This window comes from Suillus plorans (genome assembly GCF_016647745.1).
Source record: "Suillus plorans strain S12 chromosome Unknown HD556scaffold_3, whole genome shotgun sequence".
Taxonomy (NCBI): domain Eukaryota; kingdom Fungi; phylum Basidiomycota; class Agaricomycetes; order Boletales; family Suillaceae; genus Suillus; species Suillus plorans.
The window spans coordinates 533,791-556,948 of NW_024537387.1; the positions used below are offsets into that span (position 1 = coordinate 533,791).

Genomic DNA, 23,158 nt, shown 5'->3' on the forward strand with positions numbered 1-23,158 from the left:
GTTCTACTATACATCATCACAAGCACTTGCATGCTATCTTGTACACACTCCAAGAACTTCACTGTTTTGTCGCATTGTAATTATGGTATAGGAATTCTGCATTTTATTAGGATTGCGTTGTATTGAATTTACCGTCTGTGCCCTGAATCTTTTCGTGGTCGGCAAGATTAGCCTGAGTTTCATAGACAGTGATGACTGGATCGCTCTTGCGCTGAGAGAATGAACGAGTCTTGAGAATCGAAAACAGTGGTTTAAGAACTGGCATACCTCAGTCCAATGACCAAGGAGACCAACATAATAAATCCTTGTCGTGTCCGCACCCTGCGAGGCAGGGAAAAATAACGTCAGGGAGGAAACGTTGTTGAACTTTGCCGTCCTGGAGGGTGAATGTTAATATGACTCTCCTGGAGAGACGGATCAAACGTACTTGAGAGCGTACTCCGCGACATTCCTGTCCTGAGGGATGTCGAATTCTTGAACAGGCACCTTGTCAGAAACGTCGTTGAAATCCATGCTGGGCTGATTGGAAAACTACATGTGGGACGTGAATAACATGTTGTTAATTAGGGATTTAGACCAACCAGAGCGACTTTTGTGGGGGTCTGGTCGCCCGGGCCCGTCTTCAATAATAAAGACCGAAGCTTGATGGATCCGGTAAAGGGGATACGTAGAATTCTCAATAGAATGTTATTTGAGCTGCATAATGTTAAGATCTCGATTCAGCGAGACCTTACAGCTGATCGTCGGCATCCGACTCCAAAAACTAGAAATGATTTCAACATGATCAATGCCCGAACACAAGCACATGTATGAGAGGCATGGCATACAGCTTCCTCGTTGTTCCTCTGATCCCAGGGTTTAACAGCGACTGAGCCTTCCCTTGTGGCGTTGAGTGCGACGACGTTGGCGCGGTCGATGTGCGGGAACAGGTTATCATTTGGACCAAGGTCGCTGGTCCCATGATCATGTTCATGGTCGTTGTCGTTACTCTCGTGGCTACAGTGTCCGTCGTGATGATGGTGTGGCATGAGGAAACAATATCTCAGACAAAGCGGTCATCGATCATATCCTACTCCAAATTGGCTACGTAAGCCAATCAAACAGACCCAAACAATGCTGCTAGACTTCGCTTTCTTTTGTCCATTTTCTTTCTCATCCTCCTGACGCAGGTATATGAGCACCTGGTAAGTTTTCTAGTTCATCCCTTTTTTCATGATGCTACTAGTAATTTGCGTTCGATTCACTCGTCTTACACCAAAAGGTTAGCTCGCCCGCCAGCCCTGAGGCGAGTGAGCTGAGACAACCTCTGCAGCCTCTGATTTTTTATCCTCTTTCATTGAGAAGAAATTTGTGGATACTGACCTTCCTTCCATTCACAGGTTTTTTGTAAAAATTTCTGGCGTATCTGTAGATTGTAAGACTGCGAAACGTTTATTTATTGTTGTACAACGTACCAATACACATCTTCCCTTTGATCAGTCATCGATCATCTGCTACTTTGAATCCGACGTCCATGACTGAGAATTCACAATCATCTACGCCTACGCAGGATAGTGGCACATCTACACCAGGCTCCAGTAGTGCGGGAGATGCTCCCGCGACTGAGTTTAAGGTGTATAAGCCTCCAAACTCACCAACCACCAGCGCTCCTCGTAGGTTACCACGTTTTGAAAATGTTGCCTCGTAACTAATCGTAAGTTCTATAGTAGAAGAACTGCCAGACTCCTACTTCACCCCATCTCCTGCCGACCTGAAGGCTGCCCAAGCAACATTAAGCGCCCGGACACGATCACTAGTTGATGCACCGCTACAAGTACGAGCTCAGCGAGAGGCAGCAGAGAAGTCAAAGAGAGATCGATGGCCAAATGTGTGTCTCTTCAGTCCCGAGTCAGTTGAGTTAGGGCTGAATACATGTAGACAACGATACGTGTCAGGTTCTCTGATCGAACACAGCTGGAGAAGATTTTTCCCTCTACCGACAAAATTCGCTCCGTGTACGCATTTGTGCGCTCGTCCCTCCGAGATGATGTAAAGCCTATCAAGTTTATCCTATGTTCGTGTGCTAGCAGCTTCCAATGGGTCGGGCTTTGACATCATTTGTAGATCAATCTCCTCCCAAGCGCGACTTGAAGGTATCAGACCCAAATGTCCGTGATTTAAGCTTGGCACAACTGCAGCTTGCCCCATCATCAGTCCTCCTTCTGCGTTTCGAAGACGAATCTTTGAATGGTAGGTCCATTCGCGGTGAAATCATGCATCGCTCCTCACGAAGCTCACAGGCACGAATGTCCCCGCACCCCTATTGCCATCCATTGCAGCAAGCGCCATCGAGCTACCGAAACCCCCCAGTGCTGAAGCCGAACCTCGCAAGGTAGAGAAGTCTGCTACACCTCCCACGACAACGTCGAGCACAAGTACCGGGAAAAAGATACCCAAATGGTTGAAGGCAGGTCTAAGTACGCTGCTTGCTTTGTTGGCTTCCCGTTTTTCATATTCATTCCCAGGAAAGTGAAAAGGAAGATCAACACATGTATTATCTTGGGTCTCAATTCGAGGTCCACCTGTATAGTTGCCAGCTTCTACCATAGATCATCGCATGAAAGAGAAACAAGTGTAATTTACCTCAATACACAGGAAATGTTGGATCTATCTCATTCGACCATGCACGTAAGCCTCCGATAACATCTTTTACAATCAGATTGGAATCGATTGCCCTGATGGCGTCCGCAGCGATTTGAGAATCGTTGCCTAATCTGCATAGAACAAACACCCGACACGACTTGTCTGAGGGAAGATGAGGCGCTGGGTTAGCCAACAGGATATTGAGCGGGACACCTGAACACTAATAAGACGACTGTGCCTCTAGCCCGGAAATCACTTACTTGTAGACCTCGGAAGACGACATATACCAAACTCAGTTCTTGGCCGCACATCGATGATGGTATGATTTATGTTTGATTCGAAGATGGATTTCAGTTCTTTGACGTATATCCGCGATTCAGGCTCGCCAGCTTTGAGACCACGCTCTAACCAATTTGGCCGTGCGCCACCACAAAATGCCACATAATCGGTTTCTTCGATGGTGCCAACTTTCTGGCCCTCGATCCCACACGCAGCGCAGGTAGGCTTCCTTGATCTGAGCTTCACGGTGCGAAACGGAGGGACAGATAGAGCGCTGAAAAGAAGTAGAGACGCTCTACCATCTTGGCAATCTTTCAGAAGCTATAAGCCCTGCAACAGCTAGTACAACTCACCGTGGAGACCAGTGATGAGCTTTATCGCTTCAAGTGCCTGTAGATTTCCGATGATCCCTGTCACAGCGCCTAGTATACCCGTCTCCTCACACGATCCTGCCATTTCTGGCGCAGGTGGCTTTGGAAATATGCAGCGATAGCAGGGGCCATCGTCGCCTAGATTGTATATGCAAAGCTGGCCATCGAATTTCTGGGCAGCTCCACTGACGAGAGGCTTTTTGAGCCTTACGGCGCTATCAGAAAGGAGGTAGCGTGTGGGAGCATTGTCTGTGCAGTCGAGGATCACATCGTACGGTGCGAGAATAGAAAGCGCGTTGGATGAATCGAGAGCAGTGGGACATACGTCAATATTGACGCGTGGGTTCAGAGCAGCGATGGCTTGGGCTGCAGACACAGCTTTCGGGTTGCCGATCGTTTTATCCGTATGAAGTATCTGGCGTTGGAGATTGGACAGTTCGACCGTGTCATGGTCGATTATGCCTAGGCGACCTATCTAGCAAACGTGAGTCCTCCGGGTTGCATGGTTTTTTTGAGAAACGGGCCTACGTACCTACACCGGCTGCAGCGAGATATTGTAATGCGGGGCAACCAAGTCCCCCTGCTCCGACAACCACTACAGATGAATTCTGTAGTTTTAGCTGACCTGTTGGGTGGTTTGCGTGAGCGGTTGCAGATGGATCCGGATTTTGGCCCACCTTCCAAGCCGAAGCCCTCAAGTATCATCTGTCTGCCATACCTTTGGTAATCATCTGGACGCGACAGTCGTGAAAGATCGTTGTCGACCATTTCCATATGGTGCTTTTAAAGACTTGGCACTAAGTATTATCGATGTTAAATTGGCTGATAGTGATCTCAAGATGGATTACATAATTAAAAGTTCCCAGGACAGTCCGCTTCAAGGAACGGTTGACGGCATCACCGACCTACCTCAACCACGACCCACCTTCTTTCTCTCCCTTTCCACATTGTCTTCATCACTTGATGTTGCTGCGGGTCTTCCCTTCAATGTCTTGTTCTCCGTCTCTCATCATGTTTTGTCCCATCTCCTTGTGGCTCTTCGTGTTGTCTTTCAGTTTACAGTCGTTCTTGCTTGCTACTGTCTTTTGGTCTTGTTGTCATTCCGTTTGTGGTAGACTTCATGTTACCTTGTATAATTTGATGGCTCTACATGCAATATATGATCTTGTTCGTTCCTGCTGTGTGGCCTACAAGCATCTTTGTATTTTCGAAGCTTCCATGCACCCTAACCCTATTCAACTTAACTTAGGGTTAGCTAGTTTTGGTGCGTTTCACTGCAGTTGTTGACTTGGCTCGAGTCGTTCAGCGCGCTTGTTCATTGCATGAGGGTGTGCGAGGCGATCGCAAATATTGTCTGTGGTCTTTTTTTCAATGCATACACCCAGTACTTCACTCATCCTCTTTCAGATTCATCCCCACCTTTCAGCGCTCACTCGTCTTCCACGTGCATGATCTGCAGGCCGGACGTATGATCTGAGCAAGCCTGAGCCTATCAAGCGAGCCGCAGCTGCAGGACGTTGATAGCTGTGATTATTGTCATCAAGGTATAGATTCAGGGTACCCAACACTCAAGTTAAAGCAAGCTTGCAGTTACGTACGAAAACGGCTTAAACGTTGTGGACCTGGTAAAGTGCGTGCATGGATGATTCGCAAGGGGATAAAGGCGCCTCAGGTAGCCGGTATTATTCAGGCCCGTTGAAGTTGGACGAGCTTTACAAGCATAGAAACATGTCTCCTTCATTTTTCTTTGCTTGGAAATAAGGGCGCAGGTTGGAGGGTAGGTGCGGTAGCCTCGTAGGCAGCGAGAGACTACAGGTCGGGTGTGGTGGGCAGCAGTAGACGCGCGATGGGGTGGGCGCGATGGCAAGGTGTTTAACCTTATATGTGAGCAGAAAATACCTTACCGAGCGGTAGTCACCTCATGATGTTCAAGAGGCCAGAATGATCACTGTATTTTTTGGTGTCAATATAGAAAACTATAATACGAGAGTCGATGACAAACGATCGATAAGGATCTATTATAGCAACACAGCTAGCAACCGTACAACAAGTACAGCAAAGATACATGAGGGGGTGAGCTCGCCTAGGTGATCCTCTTCATTCCCAAGTGGACTTCGCACATGTGGCGCCACATACAGTCGCGCCGCATAGAACGTACTGCCGAGTTCGAACGCTTTTTATAATCACAATGGTCCCAGCGGCACTCTATCTGCGCGTGTGGGGGACCGGCATTTAAGTGAGTTTTACAGTGCGCTTTTAGTGCCTCTAATGTTCCCCAGAATCCGCAGATTTGGGATGCGTCGTCGTGTAGCCATTTGCAAGGCAAGAGGGGAGACGAGGAATGGCCATGATGTGGGAGGAAATATGAATGGTTGGTGGGTGAATGTTCTGAGAGGTGATGTATATTTTCACCGCGAGGCTGCGATGAAAAGCGATATTCTGCAGCCAGATGCGGAGGTATAGTAGGTGAGAGTAGCCCGCTTGAAGGCGGGATGGCGTAAGCCTGCCACTGATACGACGGCTCGTTAAATATGGTGGAATCGGTGGAATTCAAATGGTGAACTCGGACATCGGGCCACCTGCGTATAATGATAATTATGAGAAAATTAAATCATAGGGCGCGAAGGACATACATCTGTAACGTGCTGCATGACGCAGGGTCGTGATGCCGGGCGCTGTGAAGGGTCACTGGGTGACTTTGCCAGGAGCCATAATTCGAGACACGTGTAAGCGTATTGGTGGTAGTTGGCGGAAAGTTAGTGGATGGACTGGCAGGGGCGCAACAAACATGGACATCAAGGACATTTCGATTGATTGGCAGGAGCCGTCGGTCTAGCATGGTTTCACGGTCGAAGGACAAGAGCAAGCACAGGGTATACAGTAGGGCCTAAACCTGAGACGCTAACTGTTGCGAGAATTGATTAAGATAGACCCACAGTTTTATATGCCCATCCGAAGGACAGCAGGCAGTGTGCACATGAAGCTTGGCAAGCAGAACCAATGACGCCACACCACTGTGAGTACTTACATGGTCGAATCCCAAAAAAACTGATCGGCGGCATGATGAGAATAGGCTATGCAGTTTCTGTAATGGCTACCACATGGCTCGAAGGTGAACACAATTTAGGTAAGTGCAACAAGCAATTTTGCGATGGGGAGCGAGGGTGGAGGCGAGATCTGGGAGATCCCAGTCAATCTCGGGGAAATCTTGTAAATTGTTTCCATCGGATCTAGTTGGATTGATAAGCAGTGGTAACGAGGCTTGTCGCAACCAAGAACTTCTCTCATTAAGAGGACATGCACTTGTAGTGACTAGCGGAGTAGCGGAGAGTACAAATAAAGTGTTGGTATAAACCGAATAGAATATTTGCGCCCACACACGGATTCCAAGAATTAGGACTCAGACAAAAAAGAAGGGCCACATCATGTAAATATTACTTATGTAGAACTGAAATTTTACTTCATGAGCCTCGTGTCCTTGCTTGCATGTAATTGACAAATAGTACAAAAGTTATAATTGGGATCTTTATCCGCCGACATGTAAAAAGAACACCCAGAATCCTGGCATCCTTCCCACCGTGCTTTCTCTGGCCTTCCTTGCACGTAATTGACACCAACTCAGACACCAAAATCGTCCTTCCTCCCACGTAAGTGACATGAAGAGCATCTAAAACATATATGGTTTTGGGGTGTTCTTCCTGTCAATTACGTGCAAGGAAGGACATACCAGTGCTCACCTTGACCTTATTATGTTTCATACAGGGTGGCAAGAGTCCAATACTATAAGATCTGATATGTATTCATCAAGGGTATCCTTTCAGCCGTAATGGATGTCACAATAAGTCAGACACCTGCTGCCATCAGCCAAATCACTAGTGATTGATTCTTAGTACGTCAGTCTTGTGATTATTATTCAAATATTGACCAAACAGGATTGCTATGTGCGGTCACAGTGGAGCTTAACTATGAATCAGACAGTTGGGTTGTGAGCCAAACAATTTGCGCTGCTTGGTCCTAGACTGGTGCCAACCGTACCAAGTGGTTGTTCAGTCTTACGTTTTCGAGCAGCTTCATCAATCATCTTCGGAATACAGCTTGGAACGGTGATGATAACATTCATGGCTGAAGCTGAAACGAGTGACTCTATCACCGCGCATCATACCCGCCGACTACTACAATCCATTTCGGTCACAGAGGGTCCCTCACCATGGCTCCTACTGCGGGCTGGCAGCACCTCTGTCCCCTGCTCTTCTCTCAATGTCATCGCAAAGTATAATGAGTGCTTGTCAAACCAGTCGCTTTTGTCATTTGGTGAAGAAATCGACACGGAGAGTATTGCGAAGAGCCGCGCCAAAAAATTACATCTGGGGAAACACCAGGGACTCGTTGACAAATGATAGATGTTAAATTACGACCCAGACCGTAGGATGGAACGAGACAACTCTAGTTGGGTCATATGCATCACTATTGAGCGATGATGATTGTCTCCGGAGACGACGTACGAACATGAATTAAAGGACCATAGTTTAGACTGTGACGTTGAATGCTTTTGAGGCCGAAAAGAAAATGGCTCAAGCTCAAGGATGGGTGGACTCTTGTCTGATGACTCCGACTATTGAGCGCAGAGGCGAACGTTGTAAGCGAATTTGCAATTTCAGTGATGATGGTCCTGACCAAGCCCTGAACGCGCCAGCGCCAACTTGGCGCGGCACTTTGTAACTTGGTTGTTTAGTAACTACTCAATTTACGCTTTTGAGCCTCATCTGCTGTGTAATTGGTATCAACTGTGAATTGCACCTTACCTTCGATGGATGAAGCTGGAACGAGTAACATATTCTATGTCCCGACACCCAGTCTCCCGAGCATTACACCTCCCGACTCATATGATCGTTTTCGGTCTCAGTCTGTCCCTCTCATCATAGACAACGGCTCCTCAAACCTCCGTTTTGGCTTCAGCACGTCCGCCTCTCCCCAATCTTCTCCCAATGTCATCGCCAAGTACAAGGAGCGCAAGTTCAACCAATCGTTGTTACTGTTTGGTGACGCAATTGATACGGAGAGTGGTGCCAAGAGCCAGGGCAAGACACCTTGGGAAGGTGATGTGTTGTTGAATTTCGATGCAATGGTGGGTTTCCTACATTGCTGATCTGTGTGGGTAGCGCTGAGGATAGGTGAGTTAGGAACACGCGTTGGACTACGCATGTGTGAGGTTGGGAATCGACGCAGAGGGCATCGACCACCCGGTGCTCATGACAGAAAGACTCTGCTCGCCCCTGCATTCAAGAGCATGTACGTCCTTAAGCTCCTCGTGTTGACCGTCTCACCGAACCAAATGCATAGTGACCTCCGAGCTCATGTTTGAGCAATATTCGGTCCCTTCACTCACTTACTGCGTCGACTCTGTGATGTCGTTTTATCATAATAACAAGCCCATATCCGGCAGCACATTCAATGCTGACGGCCTTGTCGTTTCATTCAACACGGCATCCACATCTGTTATCCCCATTCTCAATGGGAAAGGCGTGCTCAGTCATGCAAAACGGTCCGTATTCCTTGAGCCGAGGAAACCGTGTGTTGATCGTACTTGGCAGAATACCGTGGGGTACACAACAATCGACGGAGTACCTCCTGAAGCTCATCCAGCTGAAATACTCTAGCTTCCCGACGCGTGTGACGTCTGTACAAGCAAGCGTACGTCCATATGCTAGCTAAATAGTTCCTTAGTTATTAACATCCTGCAGTGGATGTTGCACAATTTCTGCTCCTTCGCTACTGATTACCCTGCTGTCCTCCGTTCTCTCAAAATCCCCGCAAACATGCGCGCTGCAGAGCGCATCATCCAGTTCCCATTTGCAATCCCTGTCATTGAAGAAAAGACCGAAGAGGAACTCACGAGGATAGCAGAGAAACGAAAAGAACAAGGAAAGAAACTTCAAGAGTTGGCTGCAAAGAGCCGGATGGAGAAGGTGTGTCCCTTGTTCTTGCGACGAAAAATAAGGGTTTGATCAAGCTAATGATTTTTCAGTTGGCGAAGAAGGAGACCGATCTACAGTACCTCACGAGTTTGAAGGAAGGCAAGAGCGAAAACAAGCGCGAGTGGATGGTACGACGAACGTAGCACCTCACCAGGCATGTTGCTTAATTTCCCTACAGCACGTTCTTCAAGTCGAGGGTTTTGATGATGATGCTGCCCTCGATGAAACCATCAGGAAACTCGAGGTCGACGTTAAACGCGCGCGCAAGAAGGACCCTGACGGGCAAGACGATGTCGTTGTGAGCATCGTGCATCGTTGCTAATTACTCCCTTTTGACTCGTGGCTGTAGGAGGAACCTTCGTTCCCTCTCATCGATGTTCCGGATGCGGACGTAAGTCTTGCGTTAATCCAAAGTGATATGCATGGTTGAGTTTCCCGTTCCACAGCTCGATGAAGAAGGGATAAAAGAAAAAAAGAAGCAGAAACTTATGAAAGCCGGTTTTGACGCAAGAGCGCGTGCGAGACGAGAGAAGGAGAAAGAACGAGAGGAGAAGGAAGCTGAAGAGAGACGAGAGGAGGGAGAGCGGGGGAATAACTTTGATGATTGGGCAGCTAGACTGCGCCGTGAGCAAGAGGTGTGGTACTTGCCATCTGCTCGCTTAGATGCTCTTGCTGACCTTTTTGAGCAATAGACTATCATGAACAAGATCAAGGAGCGGGGACGTCGGAAGGCTGCATTGTCTGATCGGAAAAGTGCAGCCGCGCAAGCTAGGATGAAGAACATTGCTTCTTTAGCAGCTGATGAACGCGTTTCGAAGAAGAAAAGGAAAGCAGGTGCAGGCAAGTTTCGCAATCCTTCTAATTATTTTTTTGTTCTCAACACTTGCAATTCAGAGGACATGTTCGGAGCGGATGACGAGGACTGGCAGATTTATCGCAAACTCGTTCGTCGTACTTGCTTCCTAAGCGAATCATTCAATCTGACATCATACAACAGAATGCTGCAGCTGTATCGTCAGATGAGGAGGAGGAATTTAACCAACTTCGGATCATCGAGAGCAAGCTCCTCATGTATGACCCGACATTCACGGCCCAACACACGCATGCATCCATAACATCTCAGCGATCGGCACTTATATCTGCCTTCAGACCACAGTATGAAGAGGGAGACATCGAAGGTTGTAACGATTCTCTTTTCAACGAATGAATGCTCACAGGAACCAATAACAGGAAGCGCACGGATACATTTGAATACGGAACGATGGCGCGTGTGCGAAACATACTTTTCACCGGGAATGGCTGGCGTTGACTCTGCTGGCCTCGGTGAAGTTCTTCAAAGCATCCTGGCAAGGTTCACAGAAGCTGAGAAAGCCAGGCTTGTGAAGGTCTGTTTTGTGTTTCTCAGACCTTCCAGTTCCAACTCATGCAAAACACAGAATGTATTCATTACCGGCGGACCATCGCAGTTTCCTGGTCTTCAAGAAAGACTTTATGGGACGCTTCGTCCGATTTTGCCGCCTGAGATGCATTTGGGTGATATCGTGCGTGCAGCAGATCCATCGCTTGATGCTTGGAAGGGTATGGCATCCTTTGCCAACACGGATGAGTTCCATCAAGTGGGTGTGACAGCAGAAGAGTATCAGGAGTGGGGACCGGAGAGGATTAAGAGGTGGTGGGGAGGGAACTGTAACTCAGCAGTTTGATAGCGTCGTTTATCTCATTCTGGTGATACAGTGTCATGATGTCCACCTTTCTCTCAAGAGAATCAAGTTGCGCAATGATATTGCAATCGGATGCGTCTCATGTAGACCGTATCATAACATTGCACGACCAGGAATGCTCTGAATGGCTATCCGAGATGAATGATCGATCGATCAATCGTCACGCAGATTACAAACCAACTGCTCATTTTCTCCAGGAGACGGGCCGCCGGGCGAGCGATCTGCAATGGGATGTGGGCAGGTTGTTCGTTGTCATTGCGAAAACTTGCAGAGAGAAATTGAAGATTGGAGAGAGAATGGTTTCAATGGATTGCATGTACCATGCAGTACTTATACTCTATAATATATAGATAGACTGTCAATGAAACGAGCGGATGTGGTCCTTTCGAAGCGGCAACATTGGGAGCTTAAAACATGCAAATAATGGTGTCTCTATCTCCAATCTCACTTGAGGAGAGCGTAATTTTTTAGGGATTGCTGGGTCGTAGTGCTATCAGAGATCAAAAGACTATGCGCCCTCCGACTTGGAGTCCGTCGACCAAGGGGAACGCAACTGCAGAAATAATGGAAGTGGAATTAGTGGCCTACGGGCGTCGCGATCTGATACCCAAGGCTGTTGCCCTACTTGTGCTCCCGGTCCTGGACGCAAGCATGACAGCGAACCAGGTCTACATGCGGCAGGGATGCCATAATTGCAGGTCCTCACGACATGTAGTGGGGAAAACTCGGTAGTCATGCTACCCGTGCTAACCCGGCGGGTTCAACAGATTAACCAGAGAAGTGTGCTGATAACTTGCTGATGACCTGCTACTACTATGTCTCGATCAACCATTGGAAGTGGTTACTCGAGACATGGTAGCAGGCGGCAGGATGGAAGAAGAACCACTGTTGGCTGAGGCTCGCGTCTGCTCTTCCCTCTAGCTCCTGTTTATCACCCTGACCAGCACTGGAATTTCATGTCCTCCTGCTAGTGAACGACGGTCATCAATCACTCTTCTGCTGAAGAAGTACTTCGATTTGTCAAGAGCGAGCTGCCAGTGGTCTGCTACGATTTAGTGAATGATACAAATTGCGATTTCATGCACTTGCGTATTGCCCTTTGATCGTCGATTCGTCCTTTTGTTGACTTTCCATACGCTTTGATTCACGGTACAAATGCACCATGACGCTAGCTTTTATTGTCGGCACCTGAGCTTGCAATTTGACTGATGGTGTTAGTTGATATATTCAATTGTCTAGCAGCCAGAAGGGACGTGATTTGACCACGAGGAAAGAATGCGACCTCGGGAGACTACGCTACGACGAATCGGCAATCCCCGACTTTTTCGGTAGTCCTAAATCTGTTTGTTTTTCGTTTTCACTGCGATAAGGAATTTTTTGAAGCCAATTAGTAGGTTGGCCTTTAGCTCATTTGATGTCGTCTTCAGCTTGGTCCTAATAGCTTTTGAGCACGTTCGATAAGCCGATCAAAACGTCGTAACAGTACATATCAGGACGAAACTTCAACAAATCCAAATAGACCAATGCAGACACAAGCATTAGACGTGCACGTTTTGTGCATGTGTACCGGCGGTGGAGCTCCAACGTGTCCTATTAGTCTCCACGACGTTGATCCCACAATGTCTCCACTCAAATATTGTAGGATCGACTCCTACATCGTTCAATGATATCCTTCCCGTTCTATCTGATATTTCGTCGACGTGAATGTCAGAGATCTGGCCAGTCTGGGGCCAAAGTCTGGGGTCGCGGCTGAGCTGGGCTGACCCGAGCTGAGTTTGAATTGTTTTTGGTCACGTGTTTGCTTTGTGACAATTGCCCGCCATCGCACCCGTCACTCTACCCACTACATGCAGTTGGCATGCTATGTTTGTATTCAGGTCAAAATGGACTATATCATGCATCGGATGACATATCAAGAGACGTAGCAAGAAACTTTGTGACACTTAGACTGTCTGGAAGCACAAAGCAGCTTCAAGTTAAGCGTGATAATCAGGTGCCATATGAACGTCATGCCGCTAGTCAATATAAATGATCGTGGGTTTCGGCTCATGCTCATGCTCTCTTCCATCAATCACCGGTTGCTTATCACTTTCTGCTAATGGTTGTCACCGATATCAATAGCAATGGCAATGCTCACGCGCGCTCGACACAGCCCTACCGGCGGTATTCTAATAAAAGTCAATAACCTCAAGCTTAAACGTTCCCCCTATATATGGGCCATCTAGCAGCAAGTAGATCCTATCACCATCCATCCAAACATCCTGCAACAGCCCACTAATCTTCCTATCCGATACTACCTCAACGTAAGGTAGAGTCGTTTCAACCGTCGAGTAGTAGTAAATTGATTCATCATCCCACTCGAAATTGGGACCACGTTCGACCGCTACCGTCACAGTAGATCGCTCTTTCACTACTCGTCCTAGACCCCGCCTATTCGTCACGGCCAGCGGGCTAAAGTCCATCATACGCAACTTATAGGATGATCCATGTCTCTTTGACACCATCTCGTCCGCCAACAAAACTCGATTCCCACTGACATGAGTAATTGACACGTGCATCACGCTCTGCTCAACAACACGAACATGTCCAGGGCCTGGGCCAATCATTCCATGGTATCGGTGTTATTGCCGTCGCTTCGTCGATGTCAAAGAAAATCTTCGTGGAGATGAGGCAGATCGTTAGTTTATCAACCGATGAGGTAAGGCATAGCAGTCTATGTTCAGGGTCTGAGGTGTACATCGACTGAGCTTGCGTCCGCAGCTGTGAGCCATGCATAGCCGGAAGGTAGTGTTCTGTGTCCACCAACGGGAAAAGCAACAGGAAACATGCCAGCAATCGTGGCGTCTCGGACATATCCTTGATCGAATACAGCTTCAAATTATCGGCGACAACGAGCAACCTGTCGTTTCCGAGAAAACAAAAACTCGCAAATATGTTACGCCAATGAGTTGAGGCCCTCGATCTTCTGCAGCGATAACGTCAGAACACGAAAGACAGCCTGAGGAAACGAGCTTATATATATCTGTGAGCAGTTATCCTTGTGAAGAAAGCAAAGTTAGTTCGCCATCTGTGGAGATAATAAATTGAGAATCGCAGGAGTCACCTTGTCATTTTGAGGTGTAGTAGTTGCTGGTTAAGTGCATTGGATCCTAGAATTTGCACGGACATCCTCGAACTCAAAGCCATGGGATATGATATGAGAGGGCATGTCGGACAGTCGTACTACGTTGTGTGACATGGTCGTGACATATCTGGGGAACACTGTCTGAACTTGATCTGAACTACTATTAATTACTGGCTGCTTTACCGTATCTAATTCCCTAGGCCCCACAGCCAGACGAAACTGCCGCACCCGAATCAAATAAATATCAGGGCGACTACATAGACAAGTATCACTGATATCATCTAAAGAGGACAAGTCACTCCATATACTTCAATGCTGGACATCAACAATGGCCACTACTAACTCAAACATTACCACAACCGCAACTGAAGAACCCCCGTCCGCAGCAACAGCGGTCGTACAAAGTGGTCCACAAATCCCAAAGGATGGTCTCCCTCTCATGCATTCAGGTTCGCTCTAGTTCTTTGATCGTGCTCAAACCAGCCTGTGAGTAATGCTCATCCAGCTTCCTGCAGCTCGCACGCCCCCCGTACTACCATGGCCAGATATTGGACACCTTGCCAAGTGGTCAGTTTCCTCATACAAATTTGGGTTTGGTGCAGAGTGCCTTAGAGACGGGGATCCTGATACGTTTTGGCAGTGAGCGTGATTTCATTCTGATGTGCTCAGCCTAACTGAGGAGGCCTTGTTCAGTTCTGATGGCCCCCAGCCTCATTTTATCACTGTGGAGTTCCCTCGCAAAGTGGCAATTCAGGTACAGTGACGATTCTGCATGTGCCAGCGTTGACTGAAGTCAACTCAGAAAATCAGTATCTTCCTTAGTTGGCCACAGGATGACTCATACACCCCATCAACTCTTGCTATCCGCGCAGGAACTGGTCCCAGCGACCTTCAAGATGTACGAGTCGCTACTTTGGAGAAACCTGACGGCTGGATAACATTTGATGTTTCCTCAGAACCTGACGAAGATGGGAACTCATTGTGAACTCTTTTTGCAACGCTGCTCGATCTTCGTTAATTCCTTCTCTAGTAAACCTGTACATGCGTACGTGCTGCAAGTTATCGTGGTGCAGAACCACATGAGCGGAAAGGATACCCACATACGAGGGCTGCGTGTCCTTGGTCCTCAGGAGTATGCACCTCGGACCTATATGCTGAGTGTGGCGCTGACACAAGATTTAGAGAAGATGCCACTGATGGCGATCCTTTCCCCTGGAAGTCACAGGACTTCAAGATGTACGAAAGACTGCGGTGAACAGCATATATACAAAATTGTATCACTAAACATTCTTTCCATGGAAAGTGGGTTAGACTAGACCACCGTCCTTTATTGCTAAGGTTTGTGCCTTTTTTGACTTCCGCGCAACCATTGGCTAACTCTCCACGTGGAAAATGTGTGGTCGACTCCAAGATGAATGTCAAATATTAAATTAGCCAATCTCTGGGAGTGCCCATTACTGAGAAGTTTTCAGAACCAACAGTTTCATTTGTCCTGCAATAGGTGCTCAATATAGTATTTTAGTTCCTTATGCTGCTGTTGTACCTAGATTACTACTACCCCGCTAACATGTACTCTAAGAGTTAGCCAACTTTGCGAACATCTCTCTGGATTGCTCGAGAGTTGTGCATTCCGTCTCGAATGTTTTTCTCTGTTGTGGTTAAGAATCAAAGTTTAGCAATGTTCTGGATTTGGCGGTCAAAAGAAAGCAACGTCACCTTCTCGTCATTTGTTATTTGCACGACAGACGGCACGGTCTCAGCGTAATCTGGTTGTGAGATGATCTTCATGATCTTTTCCAGATTGAGGCGCGCAAGCGTGAGTTTCTTGTCACACTTGGCTATCTCGGCATCAAGGTCAACAAGTCCCTTATAATAGAACGAGTTAGAGTCTATTCACAACACAAGGCTATTACACACATACCTTGACTAACACGTGGACTGTTATGGTGGAACTTATGACGGCTGACCCACACCCCGGGGGAAGGGCTTTCACGTCCTCAATGACGTTCACAGCACTGCATCCCTTGATCAAGGTGACCATAGCTTGCGTCTGCAAGCGGAACAAATCAATCTCCTTGCCCGTCTGGGAATGAACAAATACTGGCAACATGTCAGTACTAACTGCAGTTAAAGTATAATAACTCACGTTGGATATTGGACTGGAGGTTGTAAGATGCAGCAAGCGACCTAGCTGCGCGCACGGCAGATAGCACTGTATCAAAATCTTTTTCCTCTTCGGAACTGATAAAGTCAGGGTCCTGCATCGATTCAGTAAAAGTAAGTTTGAATGGCAGATGATCACCCACATTTATGGGGTAAGACGCGATCATGATGGATGGGGTGGGGTCTGTCGGACGCCTTGGCAGTCGTTGCCATAGCTCCTCGGTAACAAAGGGCATAAATGGATGGAGTAGGCGCAGACCGTGATCCAGGCAAGTATACAATGTCTGTTGGGCTGACCTACGAGTCTGGAGGGGGACCGATGCGTCGGTCAAAGGTTTCATCGCCTCCTGTGAACAAAAATGAGATCGATACAAATTCAAATGCAAAGCAGTCGCACAATATAGACGTCGCAAAGCTCGTATAACCAGAAATTATGAGCTGACGTGGTCGCAGCCATAAAATTGCGTTCTTGAAGCTGCGCGTTGATCTGTGTCGCAGCTATGTTGAGCTTGTGTAGGATCCAGCGTTCCACAAGACTTTCATTTCCGGTTGGCTTCAGAAGCAATGTAAACCAAAGAACTCATCATACAAGCGGCATACCTTTGCAGATGTCTCTGGCGAAAAACCGTCATCGAGTTTGAGCATTGCAAACTTCGTGGCATTGAAGATTTTGTTGCAGAACTTGCGGTATCCCTCCACTCGCAAGATTTCCAGGTTGATATCCCTGCCTAAAACGCAAATTCAGTTATGTGTAGTTCGCACCGTGATGATTACTTTACCGCCGCCTGAGTATGCGCAGAGAGCGAACCGTAACCCATCCGTACCACATTCCGGAATGCCTTTCGGGAAATCCTTCTTCTGACCAGCGATCGCCTTGAGAATCTCCTTCTCGTCGAGATTACCTTCATACAATTTCTGGTGGAGTTGCTCAAGCGGCAGCCCGTGGATGACGTCGATCGGGTCAATGACGTTACCGAGCGACTTGCTCATTTTGCGTCCATGAGCATCGCGAATCATCGCGTGGCAGAGTACTTCAGAAAATGGCATCTGACCGGTAAGATAGATGCCCATGAGAACCATACGCGCCACCCAGAAGAAAAGGATATCCCAGCCTGTTTCTAGGATACTAGCAGGGTAATACTGAGAGAAGTCAACAGTCTGTTGGTAGACGGTTAAAACCAGTCAGTTTACTATGTATGAAACACCGTGCCTTTTCTGGCCATCCCAGGATTGAGAAGGGCCACAGCCCAGAAGAGAACCAAGTATCGAGGACATCTTCATCTTGCTCAAGTGTGAAATTCTTCCCATTTGCAAGTATTTTCGCTCGCTCGGTTGCTTCTTCCACAGACCGACCTACAACCCAGTTCTTTCCATCGTTTCTCTGCATTCAAGAGTAAGTGCGCAAGCGTTTGACTGATCGTTGAGATACGCACGTCGATATCTTCTCCCTCAATTCGAACGAAATAAGCTGGGCATCGGTGACCCCACCATAATTGCCGTGAGATACACCAGTCCTGTATGTTTTCAAGCCAGCGATACCAGTCTGCTTCACTCTGCTTGGGACCAATCGAAAGTTCGCCTGCCCTCGTACGCTGCAATGATCGTTGAAAGAAAGTCTAGTGTGATATAGTGTGACCGACCTTGATTGCTTCTGCAGCAAGAGGTTGGCAATTTACCCACCATTGAGGCTTCAAGACAGGCTCAATGATGTCGCCTGATTTACTGTAAGAACACCTCGATTTCAGTCACCAATCGACTTAGAATCGACACAGGCGCGTACCTGCAAATAGGGATCTGCATGGCATTGTCCTTAGTCTCGACAAACAGGCCCAATTCTGTGAGCTTCTTTATGACCTCACGCCGAGCGTGGAAGCGTTTCATCCCCTGAATGATACATGTTGCTTAGATTAAGGTGTAGTTTTCGCACACAGACGCACCTTGAATTGCTCTCCAGCATTGTCGTTGAACGTTCCATCATCATTCAAAATATTGATAAAATCAAGTCCATGGCGGACACCAACCTCATAATCATTCGGATCATGAGCCGGCGTAATCTTCACTGCACCAGTTCCAAACTCTTTGTCTACATGTTCATCAAAGATAATGGGAAGACGCCTGTTCAGGAAGGGATGAATGGCGAACTTGCCATGAAGGTGCTACAAACATATTTTAATATTGATTGTGATTTATATCGATCATGAATGTTACCTTGTATCGATCATCATCTTGATGTACTGCAATAGCTGTATCACCAAGCATTGTTTCCGGGCGGGTCGTAGCGACGATAATCCGCTCATCTATTGATGAAAATAAGAAAACGTCGGCATAAATTTCAATTAAAACATACCTGATCCTTCGATGTGATATGCAAATGAGGTAATGACACCAAATTCGAATTTTTCCTTCGGGTCGTAGCCTGGGACGTTAAGTAAGGTACGGCCAAGGAGTTGTTTTTGGTCCACCTGTGCAACACAACTTGTGTCAGTTGCCAACGAATGGATTCTTTGACTCACCTCAAGGTTTGAGAGGGTAGTGTTCAACTGAACGCACCAATTAACAAGTCGATTGGCGCGGTAGATGATGCCATCCTCGTGGAGCCGACAAAACGTCTCAGTAACAGCTTTTGATAACGCCTGGATAACAGTCGATTAGATATGTAAGAGATACTCAAAATTACACCCACAGGACTCATGGTGAAGGCAACACGGTCCCAGTCACAACTTCCTCCAAGTCTCCTCAATTGATCGGTGATGCGTGCTTGGTAGCTAACACCAGGTAAGATAATGTTCCGATTAGAAAGCAACCACGTACTCATTTTTCCACTCCATCACCTTGCCCAAAAACACCTCTCGACCGAGATCGTGTCGGGTCTTGCCTTCCGCTTTGTATAGCCGTTTTTCAACAACGGATTGTGTCGAAATTCCAGCATGATCAAAACCTGGGACAAAGAGGGTAGTCTTTCCAAGCATTCGATTCCTATCGTCACTGTGAGCATAACGATCATATCAGATACGGATTCATATTTACCAGCGTATCAAGCAATCCTGAATGGCGATAGTCAGTGCGTGACCGATATGCAGGCTTCCGGTGACGTTTGGTGGAGGCATCGGAACCACAAAGACACCCTCTGGTTTAGTATCCCCATTTTCCGTGGTCTGAGGCTTGAAGAAACCTTGGGCCTCCCACCAATCGTACCAAGCAGACTCGACTGCGATAGGATTATACCCACTTGCCATCGGTTGAGACATATCTATACAGTGTCAAGAAAGAAAGAAAAAGTGTGAAGAAAAACGCACCTTTTTTCTCGCCCTTGGGAGTGGTGTTTACAAATGCAGGCTCCTGCTCCTTCTTCTCTTTGTCCGCCTTTGCCTTCTTTTCGCCAGCAGGAGTGTTAGTGGCTTGCTTGAGATGTTTAGCAGCAAGCTTCGCCTCTTTCTCTAGCCTCTTGGCCTCCTTTTTAGCTAGACACGACAGCCGATCAGATTGTCAAACTATCAGAGTAACAAAGGTCTACTTACCTGCACTTTTCGAAGGACCATCAGACTCGGGGGTGACCAAGCCAGGATCGTTCGGAGTTGTTGCCATCGCTAAAGGTCGAATAGAATGTGATGGGTGTATTGAACGAAAAGAAAGGTCTCTGACTTTCTGAATGACTAGGTATCGATGCCTTGCTATAAACATCCACCTATAATCAGAATGACTCAAACAAGCTAATTCTTGATTAACATATTACGTAACAAAAGCCTGCCGCAATCGTGATTCTGAATCACTCAGACCCTCAAGCTTCAAGGCCTCGGGCCTCATGTTTATAGCATGAGGGAAGCTGAAGTGTTGATGAGTGAATTCGCATCCCCTCCCAACTTATACGAACTGATCGACAAGCGGCGTCCCGTTGAGTTTGAGTTCTTAGATGAGACGTAACCAAAAGCGAACACGTTGTTTTCAATGTGTTTGGTGAAGAAATGGTAACAAAATCATGATTAAGAGGGATATGGGAGATGTCTATGTATCCAGACCAAGAAGTCGTCAAGCCTACCACCGATCTCTGCCACCGCCATATTCGCCATGACCGCCGCCGCCGCCTCCACCGCCGCCACCATATCTGCCGCCTCCACCGCGACCGCGGCCTCCGCCGCCATAACGACCTGGATGGCCAAATGAGCATACGAAACATATGGACATGATAAAGACTTACTGCGACCTCCCCCTCCTCCACTGTACATGGCCATTTCTTCTAGTTGTTGTGGTACATCGGCCTTCGCCTCACGCAAGATGGATATCAACTCGCGAGCAGACTTCGAGTTATCGGTAGTGAAGTACGTGTATGAGGTACCTTTCATGCCGGCACGCTAAGAAAAGTCAGGCCAAGAATTAGTGGGCTGAGTGAGAACAACTTACTCCCGTACGGCCAATACGATGGATATAATCTTCACAGTTGTTTGGGAAGTCGTAGTTCTAGAGGGAAGTTAACAGCTGCTCAGTAGCAATGGACCACTACAACACTCACAATTACATATCCGACATCCTTGACATCTGTGATGCCAGTAATGCAATGCAACCGCGTCACGTACAGAACAAGAGAATAACATAGGAACAGACAACATATAGCACATTGCACAATCAATAACATGACAATAATAAAGAGACACAAGCGCGTCCAACACAACAAGGAACAAAGATTGGACGACTTCATACAAACATCATTCATGGCACGTCACAAGATCGGGGGACGTGTAGCATGAACAAAGGGCATCGCGATCCAGGAAGACAGGTACCAAGCGCGAAGCAGCGGACATATCGAGAGGAGATATAGCCAGGAAGTCCGTGACGAGGGCTCCACATCCGGGACCATAGCACTTTGAATCCCTTTGACCCTCACTGACGGGAGGACACAGGATGCTTTGGCGGATGGAACCTTGACGACTTGAAATCCTCTCGTGATCACGCGGTTCTGCTATAGCACGTCTCGCTCGAGAAGAAATTTATCCCTCAAGCCTGGCTGTAAGCACGGAGGAAGAGCAGTGTAAACATGACTCATCCCGTCTTGCTACACGCGTTAGTGAACACCAGAGTCACGAGCAAACACTACCCAGATACAAAAACGGGTCATTGCTACTTTAACCTGAGTGCTCGGAAAGCCCTCCCATTTGTAGGAGTCCCTGATGGAGCGCTTGCAAGAAATGGCACACGTACCTAAACCACGGGACGCAACGTCCGTGGCAATCAATATGGGTGAGCGACCCGCCTTGAATTCCCCTAGAACCCAATCACGTTCCCGCCTGTGGGAATTTTGAATAGACATCGAGGGAGTGACAGATAAAACCTACTGTTCTTTGTCGCCATGAATGGCGAGAGCTGGCCAGCCGTCTTGGCGAAGGTATTTGGTGATGTCGTCCGCGACGCGTTTCGTCCCGACAAATATAAGTACCTTAGCGTTCTCAGAGCTGATCTGATCAAGATGCCTGATCAGCTTAGCACGCTTCTCGAAGTCGCTGCAGACTTCGACAATCTGCTGAATGTTGTGGTTGGCAGTGAGTTCCATAGACCCAATGTTGACCTGAATCATGTCTTTTAAAAAGTCCTGTAAATATTGAGATTAATCATGCAACCACAAAATATTGAATGTTTACATTTGCGAGTTTCTGCACATCCTTCGGCCACGTAGCACTAAACATCAGTGTCTGACGATCAGGGCGAATCTGAGATACAATCTTGCGTATCTGGGGCTCAAAACCCATGTCCAACATGCGATCGGCCTCATCCATGACTAAATATGTGACGCGACGAAGATTGGTCTTTGATGTCTCCAGCATATCAATGAGCCGTCCAGGAGTGGCGATCACAACCTCAACGCCACGTTGCAGGTCACGAATTTGAGGACCTTTTGGAGCGCCACCGTAAATGGCAGTGTTACGGATGCGAGAGCTCGACCTATATACATCAGCAAAAGCCAACACAGTGAGGTGACAAACATACCCAAACTTCGTGCACTCCTGCTGAATTTGTACAGCAAGCTCACGGGTGGGCGCAAGGACAAGTGCGATCGGACCATCGCCTGGCGCAAGTAAAGGTTGACTAATTCCCGGTGAGTAAAGAATCAGAAAGTGAGATAGATACATACGCATTGATGTGAAGCATGGCAGGCAGAGCAAAGGAAATCGTTTTCCCACTCCCTGTTTGAGCGATCGCAACCACATCTCTGCCACTCAGTGCCATAGGCCATGCTTGACATTGAATGGGAGTTGGCGCGGCAAAGCCTTGTGCACGAATTGACGCCAAAATATATTCAGGAAACCCTGCCTCGTCAAAAGATGTGACAGGTCTGGGAACACCTCGTCCTTGAACCTTCAGGAAACCATCAGCGACTGTTGGCTTGCCACAAATTCTCACATACCTTTATTTCTTTGGTCTTCCGGAAGTCTTCCACCTCTCTGTCAGTCATAGCTGAAACACGCTTGTCCTCGACGTAGAAATTCTTCTCAAAACGCTCGAGCTTTTGCGACCCCCAATCAATCGTTCTCAGGCCACCGCCCAAGCCTCCCATTTTGTCTTCATAGCCGCCACCACCGCCCCATCCGCCGCCGCCGCCACCACCGTAGCCGCCGCCGCCGCCGCCTCCACCATAACCGCCATAATTACCGTGACTCTGGACAAAGACATCAGCGAAATGCATACTTTCTCCAGTGAGAAGTTCTACCATAATGTTGTCTATAGCAAGAACCAGAGAATTAGAAAACAAGGATGTTGCAGGGATCCGAAAGCGTGGTGGTTAAAGAGCAAGGAACAAAGAGCTGGAAAAAATGCGTTTGATTTGGAGTAAATAAACAACAATATGCTTACGTGATGTTCTTCTCAAAATTCTAACATAACTAAGTACACAAGATACCAGGGCAATACATAAAT

The 23,158-nt window shown here is 47.5% G+C and overlaps 9 protein-coding genes across 9 annotated transcripts; 4 read left to right on the forward strand and 5 right to left on the reverse strand.

The window, feature by feature from the left end:
- Nucleotides 1-106: 106 nt before the first annotated feature.
- HD556DRAFT_1261627 (galactose-binding domain-like protein) lies at nt 107-1,028 on the reverse strand (the record flags this gene model as incomplete). Its single annotated transcript, XM_041299060.1, has 6 exons — nt 107-211; nt 268-376; nt 428-531; nt 582-675; nt 735-763; nt 828-1,028. The coding sequence occupies 6 exons, from the start codon at nt 1,026-1,028 to the stop codon at nt 107-109; spliced, it is 642 nt and encodes a 213-aa protein (XP_041166496.1).
- A 388-nt stretch (nt 1,029-1,416) lies between these two features.
- HD556DRAFT_487081 (uncharacterized protein) lies at nt 1,417-2,693 on the forward strand. The gene is made up of 6 exons (XM_041310754.1): nt 1,417-1,652; nt 1,707-1,867; nt 1,918-2,053; nt 2,104-2,229; nt 2,280-2,456; nt 2,505-2,693. The coding sequence occupies exons 1-6, from the start codon at nt 1,514-1,516 to the stop codon at nt 2,510-2,512; spliced, it is 747 nt and encodes a 248-aa protein (XP_041166497.1). The 5' UTR covers nt 1,417-1,513; the 3' UTR covers nt 2,513-2,693.
- HD556DRAFT_1226098 (uncharacterized protein) lies at nt 2,624-4,040 on the reverse strand (the record flags this gene model as incomplete). The annotated part of the gene is made up of 5 exons (XM_041297059.1): nt 2,624-2,835; nt 2,883-3,203; nt 3,255-3,747; nt 3,809-3,897; nt 3,950-4,040. 5 exons carry the CDS (start codon nt 4,038-4,040, stop codon nt 2,624-2,626), a joined length of 1,206 nt encoding a protein of 401 aa, XP_041166498.1.
- A 139-nt stretch (nt 4,041-4,179) lies between these two features.
- On the forward strand, nt 4,180-4,985 carry HD556DRAFT_1326908 (uncharacterized protein). The gene is made up of 4 exons (XM_041301563.1): nt 4,180-4,624; nt 4,680-4,816; nt 4,863-4,902; nt 4,963-4,985. Exon 1 carries the CDS (start codon nt 4,236-4,238, stop codon nt 4,557-4,559), a length of 324 nt encoding a protein of 107 aa, XP_041166499.1. The 5' UTR covers nt 4,180-4,235; the 3' UTR covers nt 4,560-4,624; nt 4,680-4,816; nt 4,863-4,902; nt 4,963-4,985.
- A 127-nt stretch (nt 4,986-5,112) lies between these two features.
- On the reverse strand, nt 5,113-6,746 carry HD556DRAFT_1326912 (uncharacterized protein). The gene is made up of 3 exons (XM_041301564.1): nt 6,209-6,746; nt 5,906-6,159; nt 5,113-5,851 (listed from the first exon to the last, which is right to left on the reverse strand). The coding sequence occupies exons 1-3, from the start codon at nt 6,332-6,334 to the stop codon at nt 5,356-5,358; spliced, it is 876 nt and encodes a 291-aa protein (XP_041166500.1). The 5' UTR covers nt 6,335-6,746; the 3' UTR covers nt 5,113-5,355.
- Nucleotides 6,747-7,959: 1,213 nt separating this feature from the next.
- On the forward strand, nt 7,960-11,126 carry HD556DRAFT_487180 (uncharacterized protein). The gene is made up of 14 exons (XM_041310755.1): nt 7,960-8,397; nt 8,453-8,561; nt 8,613-8,814; nt 8,864-8,963; nt 9,014-9,238; nt 9,298-9,375; nt 9,426-9,545; nt 9,597-9,638; nt 9,694-9,882; nt 9,940-10,087; nt 10,142-10,191; nt 10,245-10,425; nt 10,478-10,632; nt 10,684-11,126. Exons 1-14 carry the CDS (start codon nt 8,080-8,082, stop codon nt 10,948-10,950), a joined length of 2,184 nt encoding a protein of 727 aa, XP_041166501.1. The 5' UTR covers nt 7,960-8,079; the 3' UTR covers nt 10,951-11,126.
- Nucleotides 11,127-14,420: 3,294 nt separating this feature from the next.
- Nucleotides 14,421-15,347, forward strand: HD556DRAFT_1437054 (anaphase-promoting complex subunit 10; the record flags this gene model as incomplete). The annotated part of the gene is made up of 6 exons (XM_041305643.1): nt 14,421-14,541; nt 14,608-14,731; nt 14,786-14,846; nt 14,895-15,073; nt 15,123-15,224; nt 15,275-15,347. 6 exons carry the CDS (start codon nt 14,421-14,423, stop codon nt 15,345-15,347), a joined length of 660 nt encoding a protein of 219 aa, XP_041166502.1.
- Nucleotides 15,348-15,757: 410 nt separating this feature from the next.
- HD556DRAFT_1429041 (tRNA synthetases class I-domain-containing protein) lies at nt 15,758-19,840 on the reverse strand (the record flags this gene model as incomplete). Its single annotated transcript, XM_041304777.1, has 20 exons — nt 15,758-15,958; nt 16,014-16,192; nt 16,239-16,350; nt 16,399-16,602; nt 16,653-16,808; nt 16,856-16,983; nt 17,035-17,413; nt 17,466-17,636; nt 17,689-17,847; nt 17,896-17,977; nt 18,036-18,139; nt 18,193-18,411; nt 18,464-18,552; nt 18,603-18,717; nt 18,769-18,888; nt 18,939-19,020; nt 19,067-19,231; nt 19,283-19,505; nt 19,552-19,716; nt 19,774-19,840. 20 exons carry the CDS (start codon nt 19,838-19,840, stop codon nt 15,758-15,760), a joined length of 3,120 nt encoding a protein of 1,039 aa, XP_041166503.1.
- A 302-nt stretch (nt 19,841-20,142) lies between these two features.
- On the reverse strand, nt 20,143-23,145 carry HD556DRAFT_1326945 (P-loop containing nucleoside triphosphate hydrolase protein). Its single transcript, XM_041301565.1, has 12 exons — nt 23,096-23,145; nt 22,953-23,046; nt 22,650-22,901; nt 22,377-22,600; nt 22,232-22,330; nt 21,886-22,186; nt 21,583-21,836; nt 21,449-21,534; nt 20,763-20,788; nt 20,654-20,710; nt 20,451-20,604; nt 20,143-20,400 (listed from the first exon to the last, which is right to left on the reverse strand). The coding sequence occupies exons 2-12, from the start codon at nt 22,953-22,955 to the stop codon at nt 20,288-20,290; spliced, it is 1,569 nt and encodes a 522-aa protein (XP_041166504.1). The 5' UTR covers nt 22,956-23,046; nt 23,096-23,145; the 3' UTR covers nt 20,143-20,287.
- Nucleotides 23,146-23,158: the final 13 nt, after the last annotated feature.

Bases quoted from the DNA above. Each gene is read 5' to 3' on its own strand.
- HD556DRAFT_487081 (XM_041310754.1), top strand. From the start codon at position 1,514: ATGACTGAGAATTCACAATCATCTACGCCTACGCAGGATAGTGGCACA. The intron at 1,868-1,917 runs GTGTGTCTCTTC...GAATACATGTAG, and splicing joins AGAGAGATCGATGGCCAAAT to ACAACGATACGTGTCAGGTT. The intron at 2,230-2,279 runs GTAGGTCCATTC...CGAAGCTCACAG, and splicing joins CGAAGACGAATCTTTGAATG to GCACGAATGTCCCCGCACCC.
- HD556DRAFT_1326908 (XM_041301563.1), top strand. From the start codon at position 4,236: ATGTTGCTGCGGGTCTTCCCTTCAATGTCTTGTTCTCCGTCTCTCATC.
- HD556DRAFT_1326912 (XM_041301564.1), bottom strand. From the start codon at position 6,334: ATGCCGCCGATCAGTTTTTTTGGGATTCGACCATGTAAGTACTCACAG. The intron at 6,160-6,208 runs GTGGGTCTATCT...TCTCAGGTTTAG, and splicing joins TCGGATGGGCATATAAAACT to GCCCTACTGTATACCCTGTG. The intron at 5,852-5,905 runs GTATGTCCTTCG...CATTATACGCAG, and splicing joins TCATGCAGCACGTTACAGAT to GTGGCCCGATGTCCGAGTTC.
- HD556DRAFT_487180 (XM_041310755.1), top strand. From the start codon at position 8,080: ATGGATGAAGCTGGAACGAGTAACATATTCTATGTCCCGACACCCAGT. The intron at 9,639-9,693 runs GTAAGTCTTGCG...CCCGTTCCACAG, and splicing joins TCGATGTTCCGGATGCGGAC to CTCGATGAAGAAGGGATAAA. The intron at 10,426-10,477 runs GTTGTAACGATT...AACCAATAACAG, and splicing joins TGAAGAGGGAGACATCGAAG to GAAGCGCACGGATACATTTG.
- HD556DRAFT_1326945 (XM_041301565.1), bottom strand. The intron at 20,711-20,762 runs GTGAGTGTTGTA...ACTTCCCTCTAG, and splicing joins AGGATGTCGGATATGTAATT to AACTACGACTTCCCAAACAA. The intron at 20,401-20,450 runs GTAAGTCTTTAT...TTGGCCATCCAG, and splicing joins TGGAGGAGGGGGAGGTCGCA to GTCGTTATGGCGGCGGAGGC.